The sequence below is a fragment of the Tachyglossus aculeatus genome, chromosome 1, assembly GCF_015852505.1.
Source record: "Tachyglossus aculeatus isolate mTacAcu1 chromosome 1, mTacAcu1.pri, whole genome shotgun sequence".
NCBI classification, from domain to species: domain Eukaryota; kingdom Metazoa; phylum Chordata; class Mammalia; order Monotremata; family Tachyglossidae; genus Tachyglossus; species Tachyglossus aculeatus.
This window is the reverse complement of record NC_052066.1, coordinates 85,232,015-85,258,333: the sequence shown is the minus strand read 5'-3', so window position 1 is coordinate 85,258,333 and position 26,319 is coordinate 85,232,015. Positions and strand designations below refer to the sequence as shown.

The window sequence follows — 26,319 nt, the reverse complement described above, 5'->3', positions numbered from 1 at the left end:
TTTTAATAGGAGATTCGTGAGGTAGGGTAAGTGGGAGAGAGCTGTGAACTCATTGCGGGCAGGGATCGTCACTGTTTATTGTTCTATTACACTTTCTCAAGCTCTTAGTACAGTGCTCTGCACATTGCAAGTGCTTAATAAATACAATTGAATGAATGACTGATTTATGGAGTATTTGGCATGCCTTCCTGTTTGGCAAGGAGAGTTTTTCTGTAGCTAAAAATCCAGAAGCTAACCGCCCACCTTGGTTCAACCCCCGCCAGGAGAGCACAAAGGGTGCTTTGGACTACAGGATCCTAGGTTGGTTGTCTATCAATCAATCAATTAATCGTACTTATTGAGCACAAACTGTGCACCTAACTCTGTACCAAGCATTTGGGAAAAAAAACAAAAAAACTAATCCCTACTCTCAATGACTCTATAATCTAACTGGGGAATCAGCCCAAAATGTTTACAAGTCAGGGAAAGAAAAGACTGGAAAGGTGAATGAGTGAAATAATAAATACGTAAATGTTAGAATCTGTAAATCTGAGTGTGTACAAAGGTGCTACGAGTGGTTTTTAGTGCATAAATCTAAGGTGTTTGTAGGATATGATCTGGAGAGAAGGTAATCTTGGAATGCTTCTCAAAGGAGATGGGATTACAGGAGGGATTGAGGCAGGGCTTCAAAGAGAGGTAGATGGTCTGGCATATGTGAAGTAGCCATGAATTCTAGGAAGGATTTGAGCAAAGGGTCTGAGGCAACTTAAGCATGCCTTTATGGAAAATGACCTTGCAAGTCCAACTGAGCTGGGAGTTGCACTTCAATAATGATAGCCGTTGTATTTGTTAAGCATTTGTTATGTGCCAAGCATTTTTCTAAGCACTAGGGTGGATACAAGCAAATCTGGTTGGACACAGTCCCTTGTCGCACTTGGGGCTCACAGTCTCAATCCCCATTTTCCAGATGAGGTAACTGAGGCTTAGAGAAGTGAAGTGACTCACCCAAGGTCACACAGCAGACGTGTGGCAAAGCTGATTAGAACCCATGACCTTCTGACTCCCAAGCCAATGCTCTATCTACTTCACTATGCTGCTTCTTTAATACCCTGTTTGTATGAGGTGCTTTTATTACTAAAGCACCCTTCATTAATTAGTTATTTACTCCTTGCAACATCCCTGTGAGGTAGGGTTCAGGTATTATTATGCCCAGTTTATAGCTGGGGAAACTGAAGCATGGAGAGGTTGAGTGACTTGCTCAAGGCCGCACAAGTATTGGATGTCAGAACCGGGACTTGAAACCGGGACTTACGGCTTACAGGACCACATCTCTCCCATCGTGCCCAGGAAACTGCTCCACTCATAGAGAACTACCATGCATGCATGGTAACATCTTCTAGAATCAAATTCCAAGCCCCTGCTACTCCACATAGGCTCTCTCCTGGCCACAACACATTCCAGGCACCAACGTGGACCATCCCCTCCCCTCTCTTTCCAATCCAAGATGAGGCCCTGCATAGGGGCTGAGGCATCACTGGATTCAGACCTTACCCCCACCACTTTGGACAGTGCTCTGGGGATCCCCAAAACCACTCAAACCCTGCTAGAAGAACACTGGACCTGGAGATGATTGGGAAACAGTGCCCAGAAGTGGTGGGAGATACAGATCCTGCTGCTGGCAGGAATCAAATTCCACCTCTACAATAGGACTGAATTCCTATTGCGGTTGTGAGGTTAACTCACGCCACATTTCACCCTCACTGACTTCTTTGAGTGCTTTAGAGTGTCTGTTCTCCCTCCTATTTAAGCTGCGAGCTTCATGTGGGACCTCGTTATCTTGTATAACAATAAAAATGATAATAATAATGGTAGTTGTTATGCTTACTATGTGCCAGGCATTCTACTAAGCGCCAGGGTGGATACCGGCAAATCGGGTCTATCCCAGCAGTTGGCATAAAGTAAGTGCTTAACAAAAAACACTTTTATTATTATTATTGACTTGCTCCGCAGAATATAAGGCAGGTGACTCTTTGATTACTATGAGTAAGCAAGATCATTCAGTCAACAGTTGCTTGATGAAGGGTTTTTTTTTTTTCCCCATGGCATTTCTTAAGCACTTACTATCTGTCATCTGCTTTTCTAAGCACTGAGGTAGATGCAAGCTATTCAGGTTGAACACAGTCTCTGACTCACATAGGGATTTATAGCTGGGAAGGAGGTTGATCATGAAGATAAGTCCTGGGTACACCTTATTAATAATAAAAATAATAATAATAATTGTGGTATTTGTTAAGTGCCTACTATGTGCCAGGCACTGTACTAAGTGCTGGGGGGAAAAGCAAATCGGGTTGGATACAGTCCCTGTCCCTCATGGGGCTCATAGTCTTAATCCCCTTTTTACAGATGAGGTAACTGAGGTCCAGAGAAATGAAGTGACTTGCCCGAGGTCACATACCAGACAAGTGGCAGAGCTGGGATTAGATCCCAGGACTTTCTGACTCCCGGGCCTGTGGTCTAGCCACTAAGCCATGGACTTGCTCTAGAGAGAGTATCCCACGTCAGCACGGTGGCTGTTGGGTGAGGCTTTCACAATCAGTAAATGACTGGGTTTGGACAGGATAATCCTGCAGAAATGACTGTATGGAGATGCCGTGCTCCTCTTTCTATAAGCTGCCCTCCTTGCATATTCCTACCATGTTTCTCTTGTCATTTCCTATTTCCAGTCCACCTAGTTACATATATATTTTGCTGTTGTTCTGTTCCCTTTCTTTTTTTTTTTTTTGAAATGGTTAAGGTCACAGGTGTCTGTTGCTGCTGAGGTCCCGGGTATTCAATCAGTCAGTCAATCAATTATATTTATTGAGTGCTCACTGTCTGCTGAGGAGTGTACTTGGGAGAGTACAATGCAACAGAGTTGCTAGACTCATTCCTGGTCCACAAGGAGTTTACAGTCTAGAGGAGGAGGCATTCTGTAATTTCTGACTGTATTCATTCTCCCTGCCAGACATCTTACGATGCCTTTTTCTGTGCGCAAGACTTCAGAGAGTGTAGATGGTGGGGGACAAACCATCACCACTACTGTAAAAAAACTACTCAAGCACGTACCCTGCTGATGATAGGATACATGTTTCCACTCTTAACCACCGGTTTCTGGGCAGCGTTCACCCTGAGTAGCAAAAGACCAGAAAAGGTGCACACTACAGTATCCACATGGATATTGTGTGCATGTGAGCAAACAATTTTCTCATTGATACATTCTCACCTTGAGCAACAGTCTTCAAACCAAAGGACAACTCTAGTACCATGAACCACATTCTACAAACAGGTGATCACTAAGGCCACCAAGAATAAGCAGTTCATACCCATAGCCAAATTAGTGGTGACAGTATCCCAGTTTGCTTTTAAGGGCTGTGGAAGCTGTAGGTGGCATTCATTCATTTATTCAACCGTATTTATTGAGTACTTACCGTGTGCAAGCACTGTATTAAATGACTACTGGTGCAAACACAATAAAGACAGGGCAAAGCAAGACCTTTCCCCCAGCATTGTTTCTTTCTGACAATTACCGTTTATTAGTACCTAGCTTCATTTTCCAGATTGACTTTTACCTAGGGTGTTTTTTTTTTCCCCAAAGATATTTGGCGTAGTGGAGAGGGCACAGTTCTAATCATGGGTTCTAATCCTGGCTCCTCCACTTCTCTGCTGTGTGACCTATGGGCAAGTCACCTCCTCCAGGAGGCCTTCCCAGACTGAGCCCCTTCCTTCCTCTCCCCCTCTTCCCCCTCTCCATCCCCCCCCCCGGCTTACCTCCTTCCCTTCCCCACAGCACCTGTATATATGTATATATGGTTGTACATATTTATTACTCTATTTATTTATTTATTTATTTTACTTGTACATATCTATCCTATTTATTTTATTTTGTTAGTATGTTTGGTTTTGTTCTCTGTCTCCCCCTTTTAGACCGTGAGCCCACTGTTGGGTAGGGACTGTCTCTATATGTTGCCAATTTGTACTTCCCAAGCGCTTAGTACAGTGCTCTGCACATAGTAAGCGCTCAATAAATACGATTGATGATGATGATGATGATGAAGTCACTTCATTTCTCTGGGCTTCAGTTACCTCATCCATAAAATGGGGAATGAGACTATGAGCCTCACATGGGACAGGGACTGCGTCCAACCCATTTTGCTTTTATCCATTCTGGTCTTTAGTATGGTGCCTGGCACATAGTAAGCACTTAACAAATACCACAATTATTGTTGTTGTTATCATTATTATTATTTTTCCCCTAGGGAGCCCACCAACCTAATAGCCTTTAATAAATGTCTAGAAGCAGAATGTATGGAGTCCAGAGATGCTCTTTGGGGAGGAGGCTACTCCTCCTCTCCATCTTCATCACTGCTCTTCTCTCTTGAAGAGCAGTGCCATGTTGCCTCAAACTGATGCATATTTCATATCATGCCATCACTTGGGGTCCATTTGAGAGATACTCAAAGTTTTCTTTCCAAACGGATTGAATTGTAGCCAAGAGAGGAGCTTGTATATTGCTCTCTTTCTGTGTATCAGGAACAGCCTATTTTCAAGGTATTTTCATTTCACAGTCTCAGAGGAAAGCATGTATAACTTGGGAAAAAGCCACAGTATTTTCTGGTGTGTTATTTCATTCAGAATGTTTTTGATGGGGACATCAAAATCTCCCATGTTTTCTGTAAACAAGCCTGGAAACTTAAGATGAAATTGGCAACAACCATTCACACTATATGAACTATGCCACAAAAAATCTAGACCTGATTTTCCATAATAGGAATTCTCAATCCATATTGTTGTTCTTGTTGTAAATTATTTAGCAGTAGAATACTATCAAAGCCATTTATCACAGAGCAAAGCCTCATTAAATCACACTAATGATGGGGAGAGCCACTATAAATTGCCAGACTTTTAGAATTAGAATGAATTCAAGCAGCTGTGATCACAAAATGCTCTTTATTTTTCATTTGCTTTGACAAGGTAAGTTTAATGTTAAATATTCATTGTGATGCTTCATAATGCATTGGTAGATGTGCTGAGGTGACTGAAGTCTTTATACTATAAACGTCTATTAAATCTGTTTCCAGATTGGCAATCTTCGAAAAATAGTTTGAAATTATTTTGTTACATTTCAAGCAGTACTCAAAAATAGAATTTTGTATAGGTATGAAATGCTTTTTTTTTCTATTTCTATGCAAAAATATAACAGTCTCCAAACGCTAAATAATGGCCTAAACCTAAATAAATGCTTTTAAATGGCAGTAATAATAATAACAATAATTGTGGGGTTTATTAAGTATCTACTATGTGCAAAGCATTGAACTAAGCTCTGGGGCAAATGCATAATAATCAGGTCAGACACAGGTCCTGTCCCACATAGTAATAATAATAATGGCATTTATTAAGCACTTACTATGTGCCAAGCACTGTTCTAAGCGCTGGAGAGGTTACAAGGTGATCAGGTTGTCCCACAGGGGGCTCACAGTCTTGATCCCCATTTTACAGATGAGGTAACTGAGGCACAGAGAAGTTAAGTGACTTGCCCAAAGTCACACAGCTGATAATTGGTGGTCGGGATTTGAACCCATGATCCCTGACCCCAAAGCCCCGGCTCTTTCCACTGAGCCACACTGCTTCTCACTGAGCCACGCTACTTCATATGGGCTTTTACAGTATAAGTAGGAGGGTTAACAGGTAACTCAGTTTCCCATATGTCTTCCCTTGGGATGATTTTGTTTAAAAAATTGTTTAGCAAGACTTAATGCAAAATACATAATGCCTCCCTCTCATCCCTTACTCTTTCTGCCTCACTAACAGCAGAAAGAAAAAAAATAGATTGTTTTTAAACCATGCTAATGCTGCAACCCATGAAGTCAAATGCCACCATTCTCTTTCCAGAAAAATATTTTTTTTTCCATTAAGTCTTCTACACCAAACAGGTGCCAATCTTCTCCCAGGAAAAATAATAACAATAACAATAATAATAATAATAATTTCAGAATTTGTTAAGCACTTACTATGTGCCACACACTGTTCTAAGCACTGGGGCATTTACATGGTAATCAGGTTGGACACAGTTCCTATCCCACATGGGGCTCAGAGTCTTAATTCCCATTTTACAGATGAGGTAACTGAGGCACAGAGAAGTGAAGTGACTTGCCCCAGGTCACACAGCAGACATGTGGCAAGTCAAAATTAGAACTCAGGTCCTCTGAGTCCCCAGCCCATGCTCTTTCCACTAGATCATGCAGCTTCTCTTCTGAACTGCCCTGTTCTCTCTCACTACATCCAGGCAGGCTGACATCAAAAACAGTGGCGCCAAGGGCTTCTTCCTCTTATTCCCTTTGGAGAGAGAAGGTGGAGGTTCCAGTAAATGCCCTTCCTAGAGAAGAATTGTTGTGAAAAAGATTTAATGCGATTTCAAAGATGTCAATCTTCCTCCACAGTTTTCTCCATGCAGTCCCACCTCAGTCAATTTGAGGCAAACTCATCCTTAACCATTGCAATACAATGTTGAAAATCTTCCTTTTCATAAACACATAAATAAATAACCGGCAGTTAATGCATGGTAGGCACAGGAAATTCACAAATAAAGAAACACGAGCTCTGTTGGAAAATATAATGATATTTGTTACAAGAAATTTGCATAATTCTCTCTACCCTCCCTTCATCCCCTTTGACTGTCTCTATGGCAGTCAACTCACCTCCCAAATTTTTATAGTACAGGTACTTTGGTCTGATGATGATTAGAAGAAACACAGAACTCATGTTCAAATATTAAAATTTACCCAGAGAAGCTTACCTTGATGTTCAGAGCAGAGATAGGGAATGGAGAATGTGCCTGGCACATAATAAGCACTTTACAAATACCATTATTATTATTATTATTATTATTATTATTATTAATAACTTCCAGCCCCATGCTTTTTGTTTCAGTGTCTTTCTTCCTCTCTAGACGGTATGCCCCCTGTGGGCAGGGTTTTATGTCTTCCATCTCTATTGTATTCTTCCAAGATCTCCCAAGATTAATAATAATAATGATGGCATTTATTACACGCTTACTATGTGAAAAGCATAATCGATTAGTTGATGCTCTTTCCATTAGGCAATACTGCTTTCATTTATCATTACCTGTTATTGGTGCCCAAGGGTATCCAGATGAGGAGGAAAATCCATTGCAGTGCTTCGAACAGTGCTTTGCACATAGTAAGCGCTTAACAAATACCAAAATTATTATTATTATTATCCCCAGGTGTTTAGTCAGACTACTAGTCTCAATCAATCTAGGTCTTTGACACCTTTCCCCTCCAATTAAACTGCTACTCTGCTGTTCCAAACACTTATCCTCTCCTGCTTTGACTATCCTGCTTCAGCCTTTTTGCTGACCTCCCTGCCTCCTCCACTCCACTCTGCCGCTCAGGTCATTTTTGTCAGTCCATCATATTTATTGAGTGCTTACTGTGTGCAGAGCACTGTACTAAGCACTTGAGAGAGTACAATATAACAACAAATACATTCCCTGCCCGCAGGGAGTTTACAGGCTTTTTTCTAAAAAGCCGTTCAGTCCATGTTTACCCATTCCTCAAGAACCTCTCTAGTTGTTACCCATCCACCTCCACATGAAACAGAAACTCCCTACCATTGGCTCTAAAATGAGGAGAAGCAGCGTGGCCCAGTGGAAAGAGCATGGGCTTTGGAGTCAAAAGTCATGGATTCAAATCCCAACTCCGCCAATTGCCAGCTGTGTGACTTTGGGCAAGTCACTTTAGGCCAGCGCTTAGAACAGTGCCAGCACTTAGAACAGTGCTTTGCACATAGTAAGCGCTTAACAAATGCCATTATTATTATTATTCTCTGTGCCTCAGTTACCTCATCTGTAAAATGGGGATTAAGACTGTGAGCCTCCCGTGGGACAACCTGATCACCTTGTAACCTCCCCAGTGCTTAGAACAGTGCTTTGCATATAGTAAGCACTTAATAAATGCTAGTAAATGCTATCATTAAAGCACTTCAGCCATCATGATCAGTCACCATGATCCCTCCTATCTTACTTTGATGGCTTCCTATTCCAACCCCACACATTCACTTTGCTTCAATAATACCAGTCTACTCACTGTACCTCTAACCCATCTGTCTCTCACCAACAATCCCTCACCTGCGTTTTGTCTCTGGCCTGGAATTCCTTCTCCCTTCATATCCCTTCAACAACAACTCTCTCCTCGACCCCCTCCAGTCTGGCTTCCGTCCCCTTCATTCCACGGAAACTGCGCTCTCAAAGGTCACCAATGACCTCCTGCTTGCCAAATCCAACGGCTCATACTCTGTCCTAATCCTCCTCGACCTCTCAGCTGCCTTTGACACTGTGGACCACCCCCTTCTCCTCAACACGTTATCTGACCTTGGCTTCACAGACTCTGTCCTCTCCTGGTTCTCCTCTTATCTCTCCGGTCGTTCTTTCTCAGTCTCTTTTGCAGGCTCCTCCTCCCCCTCCCATCCTCTTACTGTGGGGGTTCCCCAAGGTTCAGTGCTTGGTCCCCTTCTGTTCTCAATCTACACTCACTCCCTTGGTGACCTCATTCGCTCCCATGGCTTCAACTATCATCTCTACGCTGATGACACCCAGATCTACATCTCTGCCCCTGCTCTCTCCCCCTCCCTCCAGGCTCGCATCTCCTCCTGCCTTCAGGACATCTCCATCTGGATGTCTGCCCGCCACCTAAAGCTCAACATGTCGAAGACTGAGCTCCTTGTCTTCCCTCCCAAACCTTGTCCTCTCCCTGACTTTCCCATCTCTGTTGACGGCACTACCATCCTTCCCGTCTCACAAGCCCGCAACCTTGGTGTCATCCTCGACTCCGCTCTCTCATTCACCCCTCACATCCAAGCCATCACCAAAACCTGCCGGTCTCAGCTCCGCAACATTGCCAAGATCCGCCCTTTCCTCTCCATCCAAACCGCTACCTTGCTCATTCAAGCTCTCATCCTATCCCGTCTGGACTACTGCATCAGCCTTCTCTCTGATCTCCCATCCTCGTGTCTCTCTCCACTTCAATCCATACTTCATGCTGCTGCCCGGATTATCTTTGTCCAGAAACGCTCTGGACATATTACTCCCCTCCTCAAAAACCTCCAATGGCTACCGATCAATCTGCGCATCAAGCAGAAACTCCTCACCCTGGGCTTCAAGGCTCTCCATCACCTCGCCCCCTCCTACCTCACCTCCCTTCTCTCCTTCTACTGCCCAGCCCGCACCCTCCGCTCCTCCACCACTAATCTCCTCACTGTACCTCGCTCTCGCCTGTCCCGCCATCGACCCCCGGCCCACGTCATCCCCCGGGCCTGGAATGCCCTCCCTCTGCCCATCCGCCAAGCTAGCTCTCTTCCTCCCTTCAAGGCCCTGCTGAGAGCTCACCTCCTCCAGGAGGCCTTCCCAGACTGAGCCCCTTCTTTCCTCTCCCCCTCGTCCCCCTCTCCATCCTCCCGTCTTACCTCCTTCCCTTCCCCACAGCACCTGTATATACGTATATATGGTTGTACATATTTATTACTCTATTTATCTATTTATTTATTTATTTTACTTGTACATTTCTATCCTACTTATTTTATTTTGTTGGTATGTTTGGTTCTGTTCTCTGTCTCCCCCTTTTAGACTGTGAGCCCACTGTTGGGTAGGGACTGTCTCTATGTGATGCCAATTTGTACTTCCCAAGTGCTTAGTACAGTGCTCTGCACATAGTAAGCGCTCAATAAATACGATTGATTGATTGATTGATTGATTGATCCGACAGACCACCACTCTCCCCACCTTCAAAGCCTTATTAAAATCCCATCTCCTCCAAGAGGCCTTTCCTGACTAAGCCCTCATTTCCCCTACTCCCTCTCCCTTCTGCACTGTCTTTGCACTTGGATTTGTACCCTTTATTCATCCCATCCTCAGCCCCACAGGACTGAGGTACATATCCGTAATTGATTTTAATATCTGCCTCCCCCTGTAAGGTCCTTATGGGCAGATAATGTGTCTTCAAACTCTGTTTATATTGTACTCTCCCAAGCATTTAGTATAATGCTCTGCACACAGTAGGTACTCAGTACATAAGATTGATTGAAAAAATATATGATTGATCTGAGAGCTTTCCAGTGGTACTGAAAACACCCCAAATCAGGTCTTACGGATCACTTATTCTTCAGAGCCCTGTTTCACACTCCCAAGCCACAGCTCGTTTGCCCCCATTTTGCCCCCACTCACAAGCGCTCAATAAATACGATTGAATGAATGAATGAATGGATAGCTGACATTTGTCATGCCCTGATATTTTGTAATGAAGAAAACTCTGGTTTTCAAGGTATGTCACTACCTGGTTTCATTCCTGATCTGAGATTATCTTGTACTTGTCCCATTGTTTAGCACAGTGCTTGGCAACAACTAGGCACTTAGTGATTACCATTATTATTATTAATTTCTGACAATAGTCTCAGCTCATGAAGGGTTATTGTATTCATGATTTCACTCTTTGTTATTTGCAAAAGCCTATTTTCATATTTAGTTAAGCCAGACAGATGGAAAGCAATCTTCATTTCTGGAAAGGTCAATGAAGTCATGTGCCTCCAGGCTTGCCTTATTTTAAAACACCTTAATTGTCTATCCTTGACGTTTCCCGCTTTGAACTATAGGAAGATATAATTCTGGTGAATTGAAAACAAATACAGTATTTGATCTTTCAAGTTGCTGCACTGATCCAGTTGCTCGACTTTACAACTTGTTAACTTAGTTATGTAAGCTAAATTGCGTTTCCTGTATTATAAATGATTTTTCTGGTGGATGTTTTTATACTCCTGCAGTGCTTTTTAATACTGTTGAAGGGAATTAATACTTCAATAATAGAAGTTTGAAAAATACAGTCACAGTAGAACGGGCGTATTGATTTGCAGTAGTTGCATAAATTAAACATTGCTACTAAGTGTATCTGTCTAGCGATAAAAATGTCAATGCTCTCTATCTTTGAAGGAAGATACCAGGTGATTAAAGGCATACTTTCCCCGGTGAATGATGGTTATGGAAAGAAAGATCTGGCAGCAGCAAAACACCGAATAGCCATGGCCCGGCTGGCTTTACAGACGTCTGACTGGATTCGAGTGGATACGTGGGAGAGTGAACAGGAGACTTGGACCGAGACTGTGAACGTGTTGAGGTAATGGAATGATTCTCTGTAGGACAAAGATTTGGTTCAGACTTAATGGAAAGAGCACAGGCTTGGGAGTCAGAGGTCATGGGTTCTAATCCTGCTTCCACGACTTGTCTGCTGTGTGACCTTGGGCAAGTCACTTAACTTCTCTATGCCTCAGTTACCTCATCTGGAAAATGGGAATTAAAGGTGTGAGCCCCACGTGGGACAACCTGATTACCCTGTATCTACCCCAGCACTTTGAACAGTGCTTGGCACATAGTAAGTGCTTAACAAATGTCATAGTTATTATTCAGGGGCAAGAGGATCACAGAGCCAAGCCGTGCACAAAGTGAAAAGAGGCAGGGGACTTTATTCTAAAATAATAATAATAATAATAATAATAATAATAATGACATTTGTTAAGTGCTTACTATGTGAGCTTACTATGTGTGCTTACTTTAGAGCCCAGATCCAGAGAAGCAGCGTGGCTCAGTGGAAAGAGCCCGGGCTTTGGAGTCAGAGGTCATGGGTTCGAATCCCGGCTCCGCCACATGTCTGCTTTGTGACCTTGGGCAAGTCACTTAACTTCTCTGAGCCTCAGTTACCTCATCTGTAAATGGGGATTGACTGTGAGCCCCACGTGGGACAACCTGATCATGTTATATCCCCCCAGTGCTTAGAACAGTGCTTTGCACATAGTAAGTGCTTAACAAATGCCATCATTTTATTATTATTATTATTATGTGCAAAGCACTGAAGGAGGTAGTCAAATAAGGTAGGGATTAGGAAAGACCTGTACTGACACCAACAAAATTGAGACGAGTGTGAACTATTTACTCCCTGGACAGAAGGAGATTGTAAGAATTGCGCAGCTGTAGTATCAGAAGGTTGTGGTATGAAATCCTGATCTTCCTTGGTGGTAGATTTTAAATGTAAGTGATTGAAAACGTGAGATTTAGATTATCGTCCCCACCTTTCATTCATTCATTCAATCGTATTTATTGAGGGTTTACTTTGTGCAGAACACTGTACTAATCACTTGGAAAGTACAGTACTGTACAAAAGGATACAGTATGTATCCTGATCTCCCATACAATACAAAATTCAATTGAGAACACACAGTAAGCACTCAATTAATACTACTGAATGAATGAATGGCTATTAGAGAAGCAGCATGGCTCAGTGGAAAGAGCCCGGGCTTAGGAGTCAGAGGTCATGGGTTCTAATCCCGGCTCCACCACTTGTCAGCTGTGTGACCTTGGGAAAATCACTTAACTTCTCTGTGACTCAGTTACCTCATCTGTAAAATGGGGATTAAGACTGTGAGCCCCATGTGGCACAACCTAATGACCTTGTATCTCCACCAGTGCTTAGAACAGTGTTTGGCACATAGTAAGTGCTTAACAAATACCATCATTATTAAACACCTCAAAAATTGTGTGATGCAGGCCCTTCCTATGAGTATAATGAGATATTCATTTGAATTACGAAGCCTATGTGCTTTTAAAAGACAAACTGTTCAAATAAGAAAAAAATAAATCAGTCAATCAATCAGTTGTGTTTATTCAGTGCTTACTGTGTAAAGAGCACTGTACTGAGCACTTGGGAAAGTACAGTACAATAGTGGTAGTAGATACAATCCCTGCCAACAAGGAACTTACAGTTTGCAGAGTAAGACAGGCAACAAAATATTAGAGTTTAAGGATATGTACATCAGTGTCATGGAGTAACAAAGATATTCAGAAAGAGAAATTGCTTAAGATGCATAATGTATAGATTACAGTACAAGAATGATCCTTCAAAGATGGTATGACTTGTATTTCATACACAATTCTCAGGATCCCCACTCTTGGAATGATTTGTGTTAGTGTCACTTAGCTTTTTGAGTCTTTAAGGAAAAATTTGAGAAAATAAATACCCAGTCTCTAAATTATATATAAGGACTCACTGTATGGGTTTTCATCTAACCTCTCCTCAGAATGTGTCTGCAGAATTGGGGGTAATTAATGCATACTTACAGTTAAATATAACCCCATAAAAATACAATAATTTTAGAATATCCTAACAGGGAACTGGACATATCATTGTAAAGTGGAAAACAGTTCTGAATTATTGAGTGTGAAGTCAAATCATGGGCAGTTCAAAGTTGTTATTATACTTAAAATTTTTTTGCTCTTCAGGTGTCTTCCACTGTTTCAGTGTGGCTTTGCATAGTAGTCCTAAACTTTTAGCAAGTTCAGGCATGCTTTTCCTGATAGTCACTTTACCAAAATACACGAAAAGCCACCACAAATAACGAATGTACCTGTACGACTCTTCTTGGTTAAAATATTTCTCAAAGACAGGCATTTATTAATCATTAAATCACAGAATGCCAAATAGATCTAGAGCTGCGGAAGGTGGAATTCATATAGCTCATTTTTTTCATTTGCTTAGCAAACCTCTTAAAATGTAATGCATCCCCACATGCTCTCCTGCAACATGCACATATGACTTTTGCAATTCCACTAAAGAAAAGTGCTAAAATTACTGATGCTTTGGCAGCACGTAAGATCAACTACCAGACCAGAAATGAATTGAAGGATCCCTTTCAGTGAAGCATCTGTAATCAATCATTCATTCATCCAGTCAATTTTTATTGAGCACTTACCATGTGCAGAGCACTGTACTAAGCACTTGGGAGAGTACCATATAACAATAAATGGACACATTCCCTGTCCAAGGAGGGCTTACTGGCTCGATCAATAGTGTTTGTTGAGTGCTTACTCCATACAGAGCACTATACTAAACACCCAGGAGAAATACGGCTAGCTGGTAGACATGAACCCTGCCCTAATGGATTTTACAATCTACTGGAGGGAAAGGCACTAAAATAATTTTCAGGAAGGAGAAAGTTACAGATTTTGAAAATATGTATGAAAGTACATTGGGAAGGGGAGTCGGAGTGAGTGCCCAAGTGCCTAACTAACGTGGAAGTGCAGAAGTGAGAGGAGGGGGTAATGCTTCCGTTCCCTAAGCTCCACCAAAACTGCCCTCTCAAAGGTCACCAATGACCTCCTTCTTGCCAAATCCAATGGCTCCTACTCTATCCTAATCCTCCTCGACCTCTCAGCTGCCATCAACACTGTGGACCACCCCTTTCTCCTTAACACGCTATCCAACCTTGGCTTCACAGACTCCGTCCTCTCCTGGTTCTCCCTTTATCTCTCCTGCCATTCATTCTCAGTCTCCTTTGAGGGCTCCTCCTTCCCCTCCCATCCCCTTACTGTAGGGGTTCCTCAAGGGTCAGTTCTTGGTCCCCTTCTGTTCTCTATCTCCACTCACTCCCTTAGTGAACTCATTCACTCTCACAGCTTCCACTATCATCTCTACGCTGATGACACCCAAATCTACATCTCTGCCCCAGCTCTCTTCCTCCCTTCGGACTCATATCTCCTCCTGCCTTCAGGACATCACCATCTGGATGTCTAAAACTCAATGTGTCTAAAACTGAACACCTTATCTTCCCTCCCAAACCCTGCCCTCTCCCTAACTTTTCTGTCACTGTAGATGACACTACCATCCTTCCCGTTTCATAAGCCCCCTCAACTCTGCTCTCTCGTTCACCCCACACATCCAATCCATCACCAAAACCTGCTGGGCTCACCACCACAACATCACCAAGATCCACCCTTTCCTCTCCATCCAAACAGCAACCTTGCTAGTTCAATCTCTCATCCTATCCCGACTGGATTACTGCATCAGCCTCCTTTCTGATCTCCCATCCTCCTATCTCTCCCCAATCAATCAATCAATCAATCATATTGAGCATTTACTGTGTGCAGAGCACTATACTAAGCACTTGGGAAGTACACGTTGGCAACATATAGAGACAGTCCCTACCCAACAGTTGGCTCACAGTCTAAAAGGGGGAGACAGAGAACAAAACCAGACATACTAACAAAATAAAATAAATAGAATAGATATGTACAAGTAAAATAAATAGAGTAATAAATATGTACAAACATATCTACATATATACAGGTGCTGTGGGGAAGGGAAGGAGGTAAGATGGGGGGATGGAGAGGGGGACGAGAGGGAGAGGACGAAAGGGGCTCAGTCTGGGAAGGCCTCCTGGAGGAGGTGAGCTCTCAGTAGGGCCTTGAAGGGAGGAAAAGAGGTAGCTCCCCACTTCAGTCTATACATCACTCTGCTGCCCAGATTATCTTTGTACAGAAATGCTCTGGGCATGTTACTCCCCTCTTCAAAAATCTCCAGTGGCTGCCTGTCAACCTATGAATCAAGCAAAAACTTCTCACTCTCGGCTTCAAGGCTGTCCATCCCCTCGCCCCCTCCTACCTCACCTCCCTTCTCTCTTTCTCCAGCCCAGCCTGCACCCTCCGCTCCTCTGCCGCTAATCTCCTCACTGGGCCTCTTCCTCGCCTGTCCTGCCGTCGACCCCCGGCTCAAGTCCTTCCCATGGCCTGGAATGCCCTCCCTCCACACATCTGCCAAGCTAGCTCTCTTCCTCTCTTCAAAGCCCTACTGAGAGCTCACCTCCTCCAGGAGGCCTTCCCAGACTGAGCCCCCTTTTTCCTCTCCTCCTCCCCATCCCCACCGCCCTACCTCCTTCCCCTCCCCACAGCACTTGTATATAGTTGTACAGATTTATTATTCTATTTATTTTACTTGTACATATTTACTATTCTATTTATTTTGTTAATGGTGTGTATATAGCTTTAATTCTATTTGTTCTGACAATTTTGACACCTGTCCACATGTTTTGTTCTGTTGTCTGTCTTCCCCTTCTAGACTGTGAGCCCATTGTTGGGTAGGGACTGTCTCTATATGTTGCCGATTTGTACTTCCCAAGCGCTTAGTACAGTGCTCTGTACACAGTAAGCACTCAATAAATACGATTGGATGAATGAATGAATGAATGAATACTACAAGTCACATTGGATAACTCACTCTTTGGACCCCTGGTCTGTAAATAGAGTACCTGTGTACCGGAGTTTGAGTCAGGAAAATGGGTCTTATGGAAAGCAAGAAGAGCATGGCTCACCTCTCAGCCACACACCCGGCCGCCAAGTTACCTCAACACTTTCATGTAGTTATTTACTGTTGGTTTAATTATCCATTTTGTTCATTATACACTTCCTTTAGGTCTCTTCTCCTGCTCCCTCTCAAGGACTTTTCAGTTTATGCTTACACCTCCTTTCCATTGTAATGTCCTCAAGGATAAGGTTCTCATCTTATATGCCTGTTTGTTTTCCTTGAAGCTTTGATCACTGTTGTGGCCACAGTAGGGACTCAATAACCTTGCTTAATACTGATCTTGATACCCGGCACTACCACTGGATAATTGTGGAGGGATTAGTGCAACTCTCTGACTTTCATGTGGATTTTATTTCTGGAAGGATTAAAGGATAACAGAGAGGAATTGTAATGGTTTATGCTGTTCATCTCATCCTATGCTTTGTGCTGAAAACATTATTGTAGCACAGTCATTTGAACCCCGAACTGAACTTTGTAGAGTTATTTAGGAAACTGGTAAGACTTGAGTCTGAACTGCCTCTGGAATGCCTGGCCTTACCAGATCAAATGATCTCCATGAATCTCTGTGTAATTCACAAATATCAAGATTGTTAACTCTCCATCTAACCTTGAGGTTGCCTCTGTCTCTGAACTGTAAGCTCATTGTTTGCAGGGAATGTGTCCGTTTATTGTGATAATGTACTCTCCCAAGCTCTTAGTACAGTGTCCCTTTGTCCTATCCCATTTTTTCTAGCTGATCATTCATTCATTCATTCATTCATTCAATCATATTTACTGAGCGCTTACTGTGTGCAGAGCACTGTACTAAGCTCTTGAGAAGTACAAGTTGGCAACATAAACACCTGTTTAGACAGATCATCTGTCTAAACATGCTCGAGTCTCCCCCATTCTAAAAAAAACCACTCTAGACCCCACAGTCCACTCCACCTCAGCTCTCTGCCCCTCCTTTTCAATCAGTCAGTCAATCAATCAATGGTATTTGGGCAGAGCACTGTACTAAGTGCTTGGGAGAGAACAATAGAGTTGGTAGACACTCTTCCTGCCCTTAAGGAACTTACAGTCTAAACTCCTAGAACAGGCCGTGTGTATGTACTGCCTTAATTTCCTCTCTATCAATTCTCTTCTTGACCCTCTGCCATCTGGCTTTCAGCCTCTTCACTCCATCAATACTGTTCCATCTCAGATCACCAATGACCGACTTATCACTTCTAGACTGTGAGCCCGCTGTTGGGTAGGGACCGTCTCTATATGTTGCCAACTTGTACTTCCCGAGCACTTAGTACAGTGCTCTGCACACAGTAAGTGCTCAATAAATACGATTAAATGAATGAATGAATGAATGAACCAAGTCCAGAAGGTTGAACTCCATCCTGATTCTCATAGACCTCTCAGCTTCTCTGGACACAGTTAATCTCTCTGTCCTGATCAAAACACTATCAGGCCTCATTTTTGTTGATACAGTAATGATGTGGATCTCCTTCCATCCCTGTGACCACTCCTTCTCAGCCCTGTTTGACGGATCCTTGTCTGCTATTGCTCTGCAGTGTGTTCTGTTCTCAGTAAGCACTAAGTACCACTGATGGGTTGGTTGATTGATTGATTACTTGCCTCTCATCCTTGCACTGAAGTTGTCTCCAAGAGTCTGTTTTAGAGCCTCTTCTCTTCTCTCTTTATGCTCATTTCTCTGGGAGCTCTTCCACTCTCATGGCTTTATATACTATCTTTCTGTGGATGACTACAAAATCCATCATTCTAGTCCTGACCTCTCATCTTTCAACCAATCAGTCGTGTTTACTGAGTTCTTACTGCGTGCATGGCACTGCACTAATCAATCAATCAATCAATCAATCGTATTTATTGAGCGCTTACTGTGTGCAGAGCACTGTACTAAGCGCTTGGGAAGTACAAGTTGGCAACATATAGAGACAGTCCCTACCCAACAGTGGGCTCACAGTCTAAAAGCACTAAAAGCACTAAGCACTTGGGTGAGTACAATAAAACAGAGGTAATAGTTGTGATCCCTGCCCACAAAGAATTTACGGCCTAGATGGCGAGACAATCATTAAAATAGATAAGGGATAGGGGAAATATTAAAGAATAAGAATATTTACATAAGGTGCTGAGAGGCTAGGGTCAGAAGCAACATGGCAGAGTAAATAGAGCTTGGGCTGGGATTCAGAGGACCTGCGTTCTAATCCTGGTTCTGCCACTTCTCTGCCATTTGACCATAGGCCAGTAAGCTATTTTATTTCTCTCTACCTAGGTTACCTCATCTGTAAAATAAGGATTATTAATAATAATAGTAATAATAAATAATAATAATAGTGGTACTATGTGTCAAGCACCATTCTAAGCACTAAGGTAGATGCTCTACTGAGAGCTTACCTCCTCCAGGAGGCCTTCCCAGACTGAGCCCCTTCCTTCCTCTCCCCCTCGTTCCCCTCTCCATGCCCCCCATCTTACCTCCTTCCCTTCCCCACAGCACCTGTATATATGTATATATGTTTGTACATATTTATTACTCTATTTATTTTACTTGTACATATCTATTCTATTTATTTTATTTTGTTAGTATGTTTGGTTTTGTTCTCTGTCTCCCCCTTTTAGACTGTGAGCCCACTGTTGGGTAGGGACTGTCTCTATATGTTGCCAATTTGTACTTCCCAAGCGCTTAGTATAGTGCCCTGCACACAGTAAGCGCTCAATAAATACGATTGATGATGATGATGATACAAGTTATTCAGGTTGGACACAGTCCCTGCTCTATGTGGGGCTCACACTCTTGTCCCCATTTTACAGATGAGGTAACTGAGGTTCAGAGAATCTAAGTAACTTGCCCAAGATCAAACAGCAGACCTTGCTTGTGGTGGAGGCAGGATTAGAACCCAGGTTCTTCTACCGCCCAGGCCCATGCTATATCTACTGAGCCACACTACTTCTCAAGACTGGGAGCCCCATGTGGGACAGGGCTTATGTCCAACCCAATTTACTTGTATCCACTCTAGCACTTTTAGTACGGTGCCAGGCACATGTCATTATTATTCATTCATAAATATGCTCAATCATATTTATTGAGCATTTACTGTGTGCAGAGCACTGTACTAAGCACTTGGGAAGTACAAGTTGGCAACATATAGAGACGGTCCCTACCCAACAGCGGGTTCACAGTCTAGAAGACTTGAAAAGTACAAGTCAGCAACAGAGACAATCCCTGCCCACAACAGGCTCACAGTCTAGAAGCGGGGAGACGGACATACTTGATTAGCTTGTAATAATAACAATGGTATTTGTTAAGTGCTTACTATGTGTCATGCACTGTTCTAAGCACTGGGGGAATACAAGGTTATCAGGTTGTCCCATGTAGGGCTCACAGTCTTAATCCCTGTTGTACAGATGAGATAATTGAGACACAGAGAAGCTAAGTGACTTGCCCAAAGGAGGAGCTGGGATTAAAACCCACGACCAGTCCTGCAGTTCCACATCTCATGTTAACTCCAGGTCACCTCCATATAGGATATGTCTAAAGCAGGATTACATATTTTTTTCCCCTAAATTCATTCCTCCTAATTTACCCTCTCAGTCAATAACTCCAATCAATCAATCAATCATATTTATTGAGCACTTACTGTGTGCAGAGCACTTTACTAAGTGCTTGGGAAGTACAAGTTGGCACCACTATCCTCCCCGCCCCAGGAGCCCTCAACTTAGATGTCTTCTTCCACTCTTTGTGGTCTTTTATCTCTGTCCTTCCTGCTGAGGTGGGGGTGGGGAGGTAGAAGGTAGTTTGGGACTAAGGATTAGAGAAACAGCATGGCTGAGTGGATAGAGCACACGCCTGCAAATTAGTAAGACTTGAGTTCTAATTCTGACTCCTCCACTTGTCTTCCTGTCTCTCAAGACCGTAACTTTGGCATTATCCTTGATTCCCCTCTCTCATTCAACACAAATGTTCAGTCTATTTCTAAATCCTATAGTTTCAACCTTCACAACATCGCTAAAATCCACCCTTTCCTCTACATCTAATCCACTACCATGTTATCGATTGATGGTATTTGTTGAGCACTTACTATGTGTAGAGCACTGTACTAAGTGCTTGGGAGAATACACTACAACAGAATTAGCAGACATCGTCCCTGCCCATAACAATCTTAAAGCCTACTGGTTAAGCCAGGTTATCAACCTATCTCTCCTTGATTACTGCATCAGCCTCCTTGCTGACCTCCCTGCTTCCAATCTCTCCTCACTCCAGTCCATACTTCACGCTGCTGTCCAGATCATTTTTCTACAAAAACATTAGGTCCATGTTCCCCTTCCTCCCAAGAACCTCCAGAGGTTGCCCATCCACCTCTCCATCAAATATAAAACTCCTTACCATATATTTTAAAGCATTCAATCACCTTGCCCCCTTTCACCTCACCTCCCTACTCTCCTACTACAACCAAGCATGCGCGCTTTACTCCTCTAATGCAAACCTTGATCTTGTCTATTTTGCTGCCAACCTTTCGCCCACATCCTACCTCTGGCATTGAATGCCCTCCCTCTTCATATCCAACAGACAATTACTCTCCCCCAATTCAGAAGCCTTATTGAAGGCACATCTACTCCAAGAGGCCTTCCCTGACTAACCCCTCATTTCCTTTCCTCCCATTCCCTTCACCATCACCCTGATTTACTCCCTTTATTAACCCTCCTCCTCCAGCCCCACAGCACTTATATACATATCTGTAATTTATTTATTTATATTAATGTCTGTCTTCCACTCGACTGTAAACTCATTGTGGGCAGGGAGTGTGTTTGCTATATTGTTATATTGTACTCTCCCAAGTGCTTAGTACAGTGCTCTGCACACAGTAAGTGTTCAATAAATATAATAGATTGATTGACTGTATAACCTTGTGGAAGTCACTTAACTTCCTTTTGCCTCAGTTACCTCATCTTAAAATGGGGGTGAAGACTGTGAGCCCCATGTGGGACATGAACTGTATCCAACCTAATTAACTTGTATCTATGCGAGGGCTTAATCTAGTGTCTGGCACAAAGTAAGTACTGTAAAAATACAAAAATAAAATAAAATAAGGCTCCAAGATGACATATCAGGAACCTGCTGTAGATTTTTTTTGGTGGGGGGTAGTGTGATTTGAGGGGGGAGGGAAAGGCACTAACTTCGGTCTTTCCTGATATGTTATCATCATCATCATCATATTTGTTAAGAACCTACTGTGTGTGTTAAGCACTAAGTGCCGTAGCAAGGTTGAATGGGATTGATACTCCAAGACAGCTCTAGCACTTACAAATGTACTTGTATTTTCCTCAGCAGTCTTGTATATAGTTATTCAAGTGTACATATTTTGACTATTTCTGTAAATATGTTTATATTTGTCTTCCCCATTAGAGTGTACTGTCACTTCTTTATCCTATTCTTCCCAAGTATCTAGTGCAGTGCCCAATCCTAAGTGTGTTGTCAACAAATTCTAATATTGCTTCCACTAGGAAATTTCCATGCTATAGAGCTGAATTTTGAGGGGAGGATACAGTGTGCATCAGAAATCTTTGGTATCAGATTTGATATCGTTTAAGGTTTGTCTCAACCCCAAAAACAGCCTCAAGCATCATTTTTTAAAACATGGTGTGGTTTCAATTTACCAAAGGGAGAGAAAGCTGAAAAGTTTCTGTTGTAAAGGCTTACCTCTGGCTTTCTTGGTTTGCAGCCTTGAAACAACTGCAGAGCTTTTTTAAGACTTTTGGTTGGAACAGTACTTTCCTCACTATTAATCTGATATAGTCAAAGTAATATGGTCTCCCCTCATTTATTCACGTAGACCGTGAGAGCTCTGGTGTGACTGGGAGCCTGAAAAGATTTTTATTTACTTATTTAATTCAACTGTATTTATCTAGCAAGTATTATGTGCAAAGCACTGTACTAAGTGCTTGAGAGAATACAATAGGCAATAAACACATTCCCAGCACACAGTAATCTTACAGTCCAGAGGAGATGTTTAATTTATGTCTTCAGTTTTTAAACTTCTACTCTTAATAATAATATGATGATGGCGTTTGTTAAGCACTTACTATGTGCAAAGCACTGTTCTAAGCACTGGAGGGGGATACAAGGTGATCAGGTTGTCCCACGTGGGGCTCACAGTCTTAGTCCCCATTTTACAGATGTGGTAACTGAGGTGCAGAGAAGTTAAGTGACTTGCCCAAGGTCACACAGCTGACAACTGGTGGGGCCGGGATTTGAACCCATGACCCCTGACTCCCGAGGAGGTGCTCTTTCTATTAAGCCACGCTACTCTTGGTGAGATTGCCTCAGGGTTCAAAAGCAGTATAAAATTAAAGTGAGAAGCAGCGTGGCTCAGTGGAAAGAGCCAGGGCTTTGGAGTCAGAGGTCATGGGTTCAAATCCCGGCTCTGCCACTTGTCAGCTGTGTGACTTTGGGCAAGTCACTTAACTTCTCTGGGCCTCAGTTACCTCATCTGGAAAATGGGGATTAAGCCTGTGAGCCCCCCGTGGGACAACCTGATCACCTTGTAACCTCTCCAGCGCTTAGAACAGTGCTTTGCACATAGTAAGCGCTTAATAAATGCCATCAAAAAAAAAATCAGTAAAAGACGACATACCAGCCATTGGTACATCAGCTAGCAGAATTACGTATTAAAAGAGAAGAAGCCTTCAAAACCTTCAGGTGCCAGTATCTCAGAAAAGTCAATGTTTAAAGCTACTTCAATATTAGGAGGTCTTGAAGGGCAGTCCACTGAGAGCAGTAAGGGTCCAGGGCTGGCAGGGGACTCTACAGATTAGAGCCACCTGAGGGAAAGAACCAGTATGGCCTAGAGTATAGAGCACCACCCTGGGAGTTGGAGAACCTGGGTTCTAGTCCTGGCTCCACCACTGGTCTCCTATTTGACATTGGACGTCACGTTCGTTTTCTGTACCTCAGTTACCTCACCTGTAAAATGGGGATTTATGACTGTGAGCCCCATGTGGGACATGGACTGTGTCAAACCTGATTAGCTTGTATCTACCTCAGCGTTAAGAACAGTGCCTGGCTGTTTAACAAATACCATTAAAAAAAAAGCTTTCAGATAATAATAATGGCATTTATTAAGCGCTTACTATGTGCAAATCACCATTCTAAGTGCTGAGGTAGATACAAGGTAATCAGACCCCAAGAACAGTGTGGCTCAGTGGAAAGAGCACGGGTTTGGGAGTCAGAGGTCGTGGGTTCAAGTCCCGGCTCCGCCGCTGGTCAGCTGTCTGACTTTGGGAAAGTCACTTGACTTCTCTGAGCCTCAGTTCCCTCATCTGTAAAATGGGGATTAAGACTGTGAGCCCCACGTGGGACAACCTGATCATCTTGTATCCCCCCTACAGCGCTTAGAACAGCGGTTCGTACATAGTAAGCGCTTAACAAATACCATCATGATTATTATTATTAAGAAACCACCAGTCTGAATTGTCATGGTACTCAGGGACAGAGGCATGCGGTTGTTATCGACAAATAGGTGTCAAAATAATTTAACCACTGTAAATAGGCCGCAGGGTTCGAGAACCCAAGGTGGTGACGCGAAGATAGGAAAAATGACTCAGAGGCTTTGGGCAAGTCAGTTACCTCAGTTACCTCATCTGTAAAATGGGGATTAAGACTGTGAGCCCCCTGTGGGACAACCTGATCACCTTGTAACCTCCCCAGCACTTAAAACAGTGCTTTGCACATAGTAAGCGCTTAATAAATGCCATTATTATTATTATTATATGAGTTCAGATAGAGCAGTAGAGGTAGGTAAGCTGACTGCTCGCCCGTTGGCCTCCCGAGGGGTACGAATGATGAATAGCCCCATCCCAGCCGCCTCTTCCCTTTTATTTGGTTCCCAATCTGAGCTACACAGAGGATTCCGGGTGAATTTTTGGCAACCTGTTAACAGGATGGGGTCGTCTCAGACAGGGCATAATCACTTTGATGAGTGTCAGCCCTCCTCGATTACAGGATCTTCCGTGAGGCCTGCACCTATTCCACACACATCCTACCCTTGAGCCTTGCACATAATGAAGTCGGTTATGCTAAGCCTTTAGGGAAAATGCAGTCAATGCCACTTCTCCTGGAATATGTGGCTAGGGTGGACAACAGAGCTACATGGAGTTTTTTGGTTCAGAGACAACAGTGTTGTGAAGTGACCTTGGAAGCAAATTGGTAAAGCAGTGTAGATGCAGAATATTGATTACTGTGCTTCCTCCAGCTCCTGCCACTCAGCAGCCAAGCTACTGTGAGCCCACTGTTGGGTAGGGACTGTCTCTATATGTTGCCAACTTGTACTTCCCAAGCGCTTAGTACAGTGCTCTGCACACAGTAAGTGCTCAATAAATACGATTGATTGATTGATTGATTGATTGATTGATTGCTTCTTGCTGGCAATTCCGCCGTGCGGTGTTCGAAGGCAGCCGCAGACGGAGCCTGAAAGCGACAAAGGTGCTTGTCACAGCGGTGAGCTTCAAATCCTATAAGAGAAGTCACCACCTCCACACTGTGTATAGTTGGAAAAAAATCACTCAGATCCAGCTGTCACCAAAGAAGCTGAATAACAGTGAATCACATCTGCCTTCCCACAGTCGCAAACCTCAGTGGGAAAAAAGGCCGGTCTGGCTTAGATTACACTTTCCTCGTTTTCTCTTTCTTTTCCCTGCCACTCAGGATTACTTCATTCTTATTTGGAGCGAACCTCAGCCAGCTTTCTTTCGTTGGTGATGCAAACTGGAGCTGATTTTTACTTTAACAGAATCAATTAAGCAGTCAATAGTATTGAGTGCTTACTTTGTGCAGCGTATTGTACTAGATAGTTGGGACAGTCGATCATATTCATCTCTACTCGTAGCATTGTCATATACCTATTCATATCCTCGGTAAACTATCCTGGAATAAAGTTCCATTCCCCAGACTTTATTTTCCCTCCCTAATGCCTCTCCCATATGCACTTAGTCCCACCAATTCCACCCCCTCACCCAATCCCCACAGCATCCATGTAACTATCTTTGTACTCCCTTACTTGTAATTTACTTAATGTCTGTCTCCAGTCTTAATCTGAAAGTTCCTTGAAGGCAGGGATCTGCCAACTTTATTGCAATCTCCCAAGCACCAAGTACAGTGTTCTGTAAAGAAGCACTCAAGAGATACCTTTGATTGGTGGATTGACTGAAATGCAATAAAATTAGGAGATCCCTGCCCTCAAGGTGCTTGCAATATGATGAGGGAGACAGGCACTAAAACTAATTACTACGTCAGGGAAGCAACAACATTTAAAGGTATCTGTGTAATCATTTGGGTGGGTGAGAATGCAGGTGTTTAGGTGAAGTGCAGCATGGTTCAGTGGAAAGAGCCCAGGCTTTGGAGTCAGAGGTCATGGGTTCAAATCCCGGCTCTGCCAATTGTCAGCTGTGTGACTTTGGGCAAGTCACTTAACTTCTCTGTGACTCAGTTATGTCATCTGTAAAATGGGGAGTAAGACTTTGAGCCCCCTGTGGGACAACCTGATCACCTTGTAACCTCCCCAGTGCTTAGAACAGTACTTTGCACATAGTAAGCTCTTAATAAATGCTATAAAAAAGTGCCCATGTGTCAGTAGGAGGTAAATAGAGTAGGGAGATGCCAGATTAATAGGAACAGCCTCTTGGAGGATAATTCGTGGCTCAGTGGAAAGAGCATGGGTTTGGGAGTCAGAGGTCATGGGTTCAAATTCCAGCTCCGCCGCTTGTCAGCTGTGTAACTTTGGGCAAGTCACTTAACTTCTCTGTGCCTCAGTTACCTCATCTGTAAAATGGGGATTAAGACTATGAGCCCCACGTGGGTCAACCTGATAACCTTGTATCCTCCCCAGCGCTTAGAACAGTGTTTTGTGCATAGTAAGTGCTTAACAAATACCATCATTATTATTAGTGAATAATTACAAAATGTATTAAGCGCTTACTACTTTCATCCAATTGTATTTATTGAGTGCTTATTGTGTGCAAAGCACTATACTAAGGGCTTGGGAGAGTACAGTAGAACATCAGACACATTCCCTGCACAAAACCAGCTCACAGTCAAGACAACTTGTCAAGCACTGTGCTATGCAGT

At 43.1% G+C, this 26,319-nt stretch overlaps 1 protein-coding gene across 2 annotated transcripts in view; it reads left to right on the top strand.

Moving 5' to 3' along the window:
• NMNAT3 (nicotinamide nucleotide adenylyltransferase 3) overlaps nucleotides 1-26,319 on the top strand; it is a 77,846-nt gene that overhangs the window by 26,695 nt on the left and 24,832 nt on the right. The window contains exon 2 of one of the 2 annotated variants that reach the window (XM_038750607.1): nucleotides 11,015-11,198. In XM_038750607.1, coding sequence (XP_038606535.1) covers nucleotides 11,015-11,198 — 184 coding nt within the window. The remainder of the gene's footprint in view (nucleotides 1-11,014; nucleotides 11,199-26,319) is intronic. The other variant, XM_038750615.1, reaches the window with a different exon arrangement.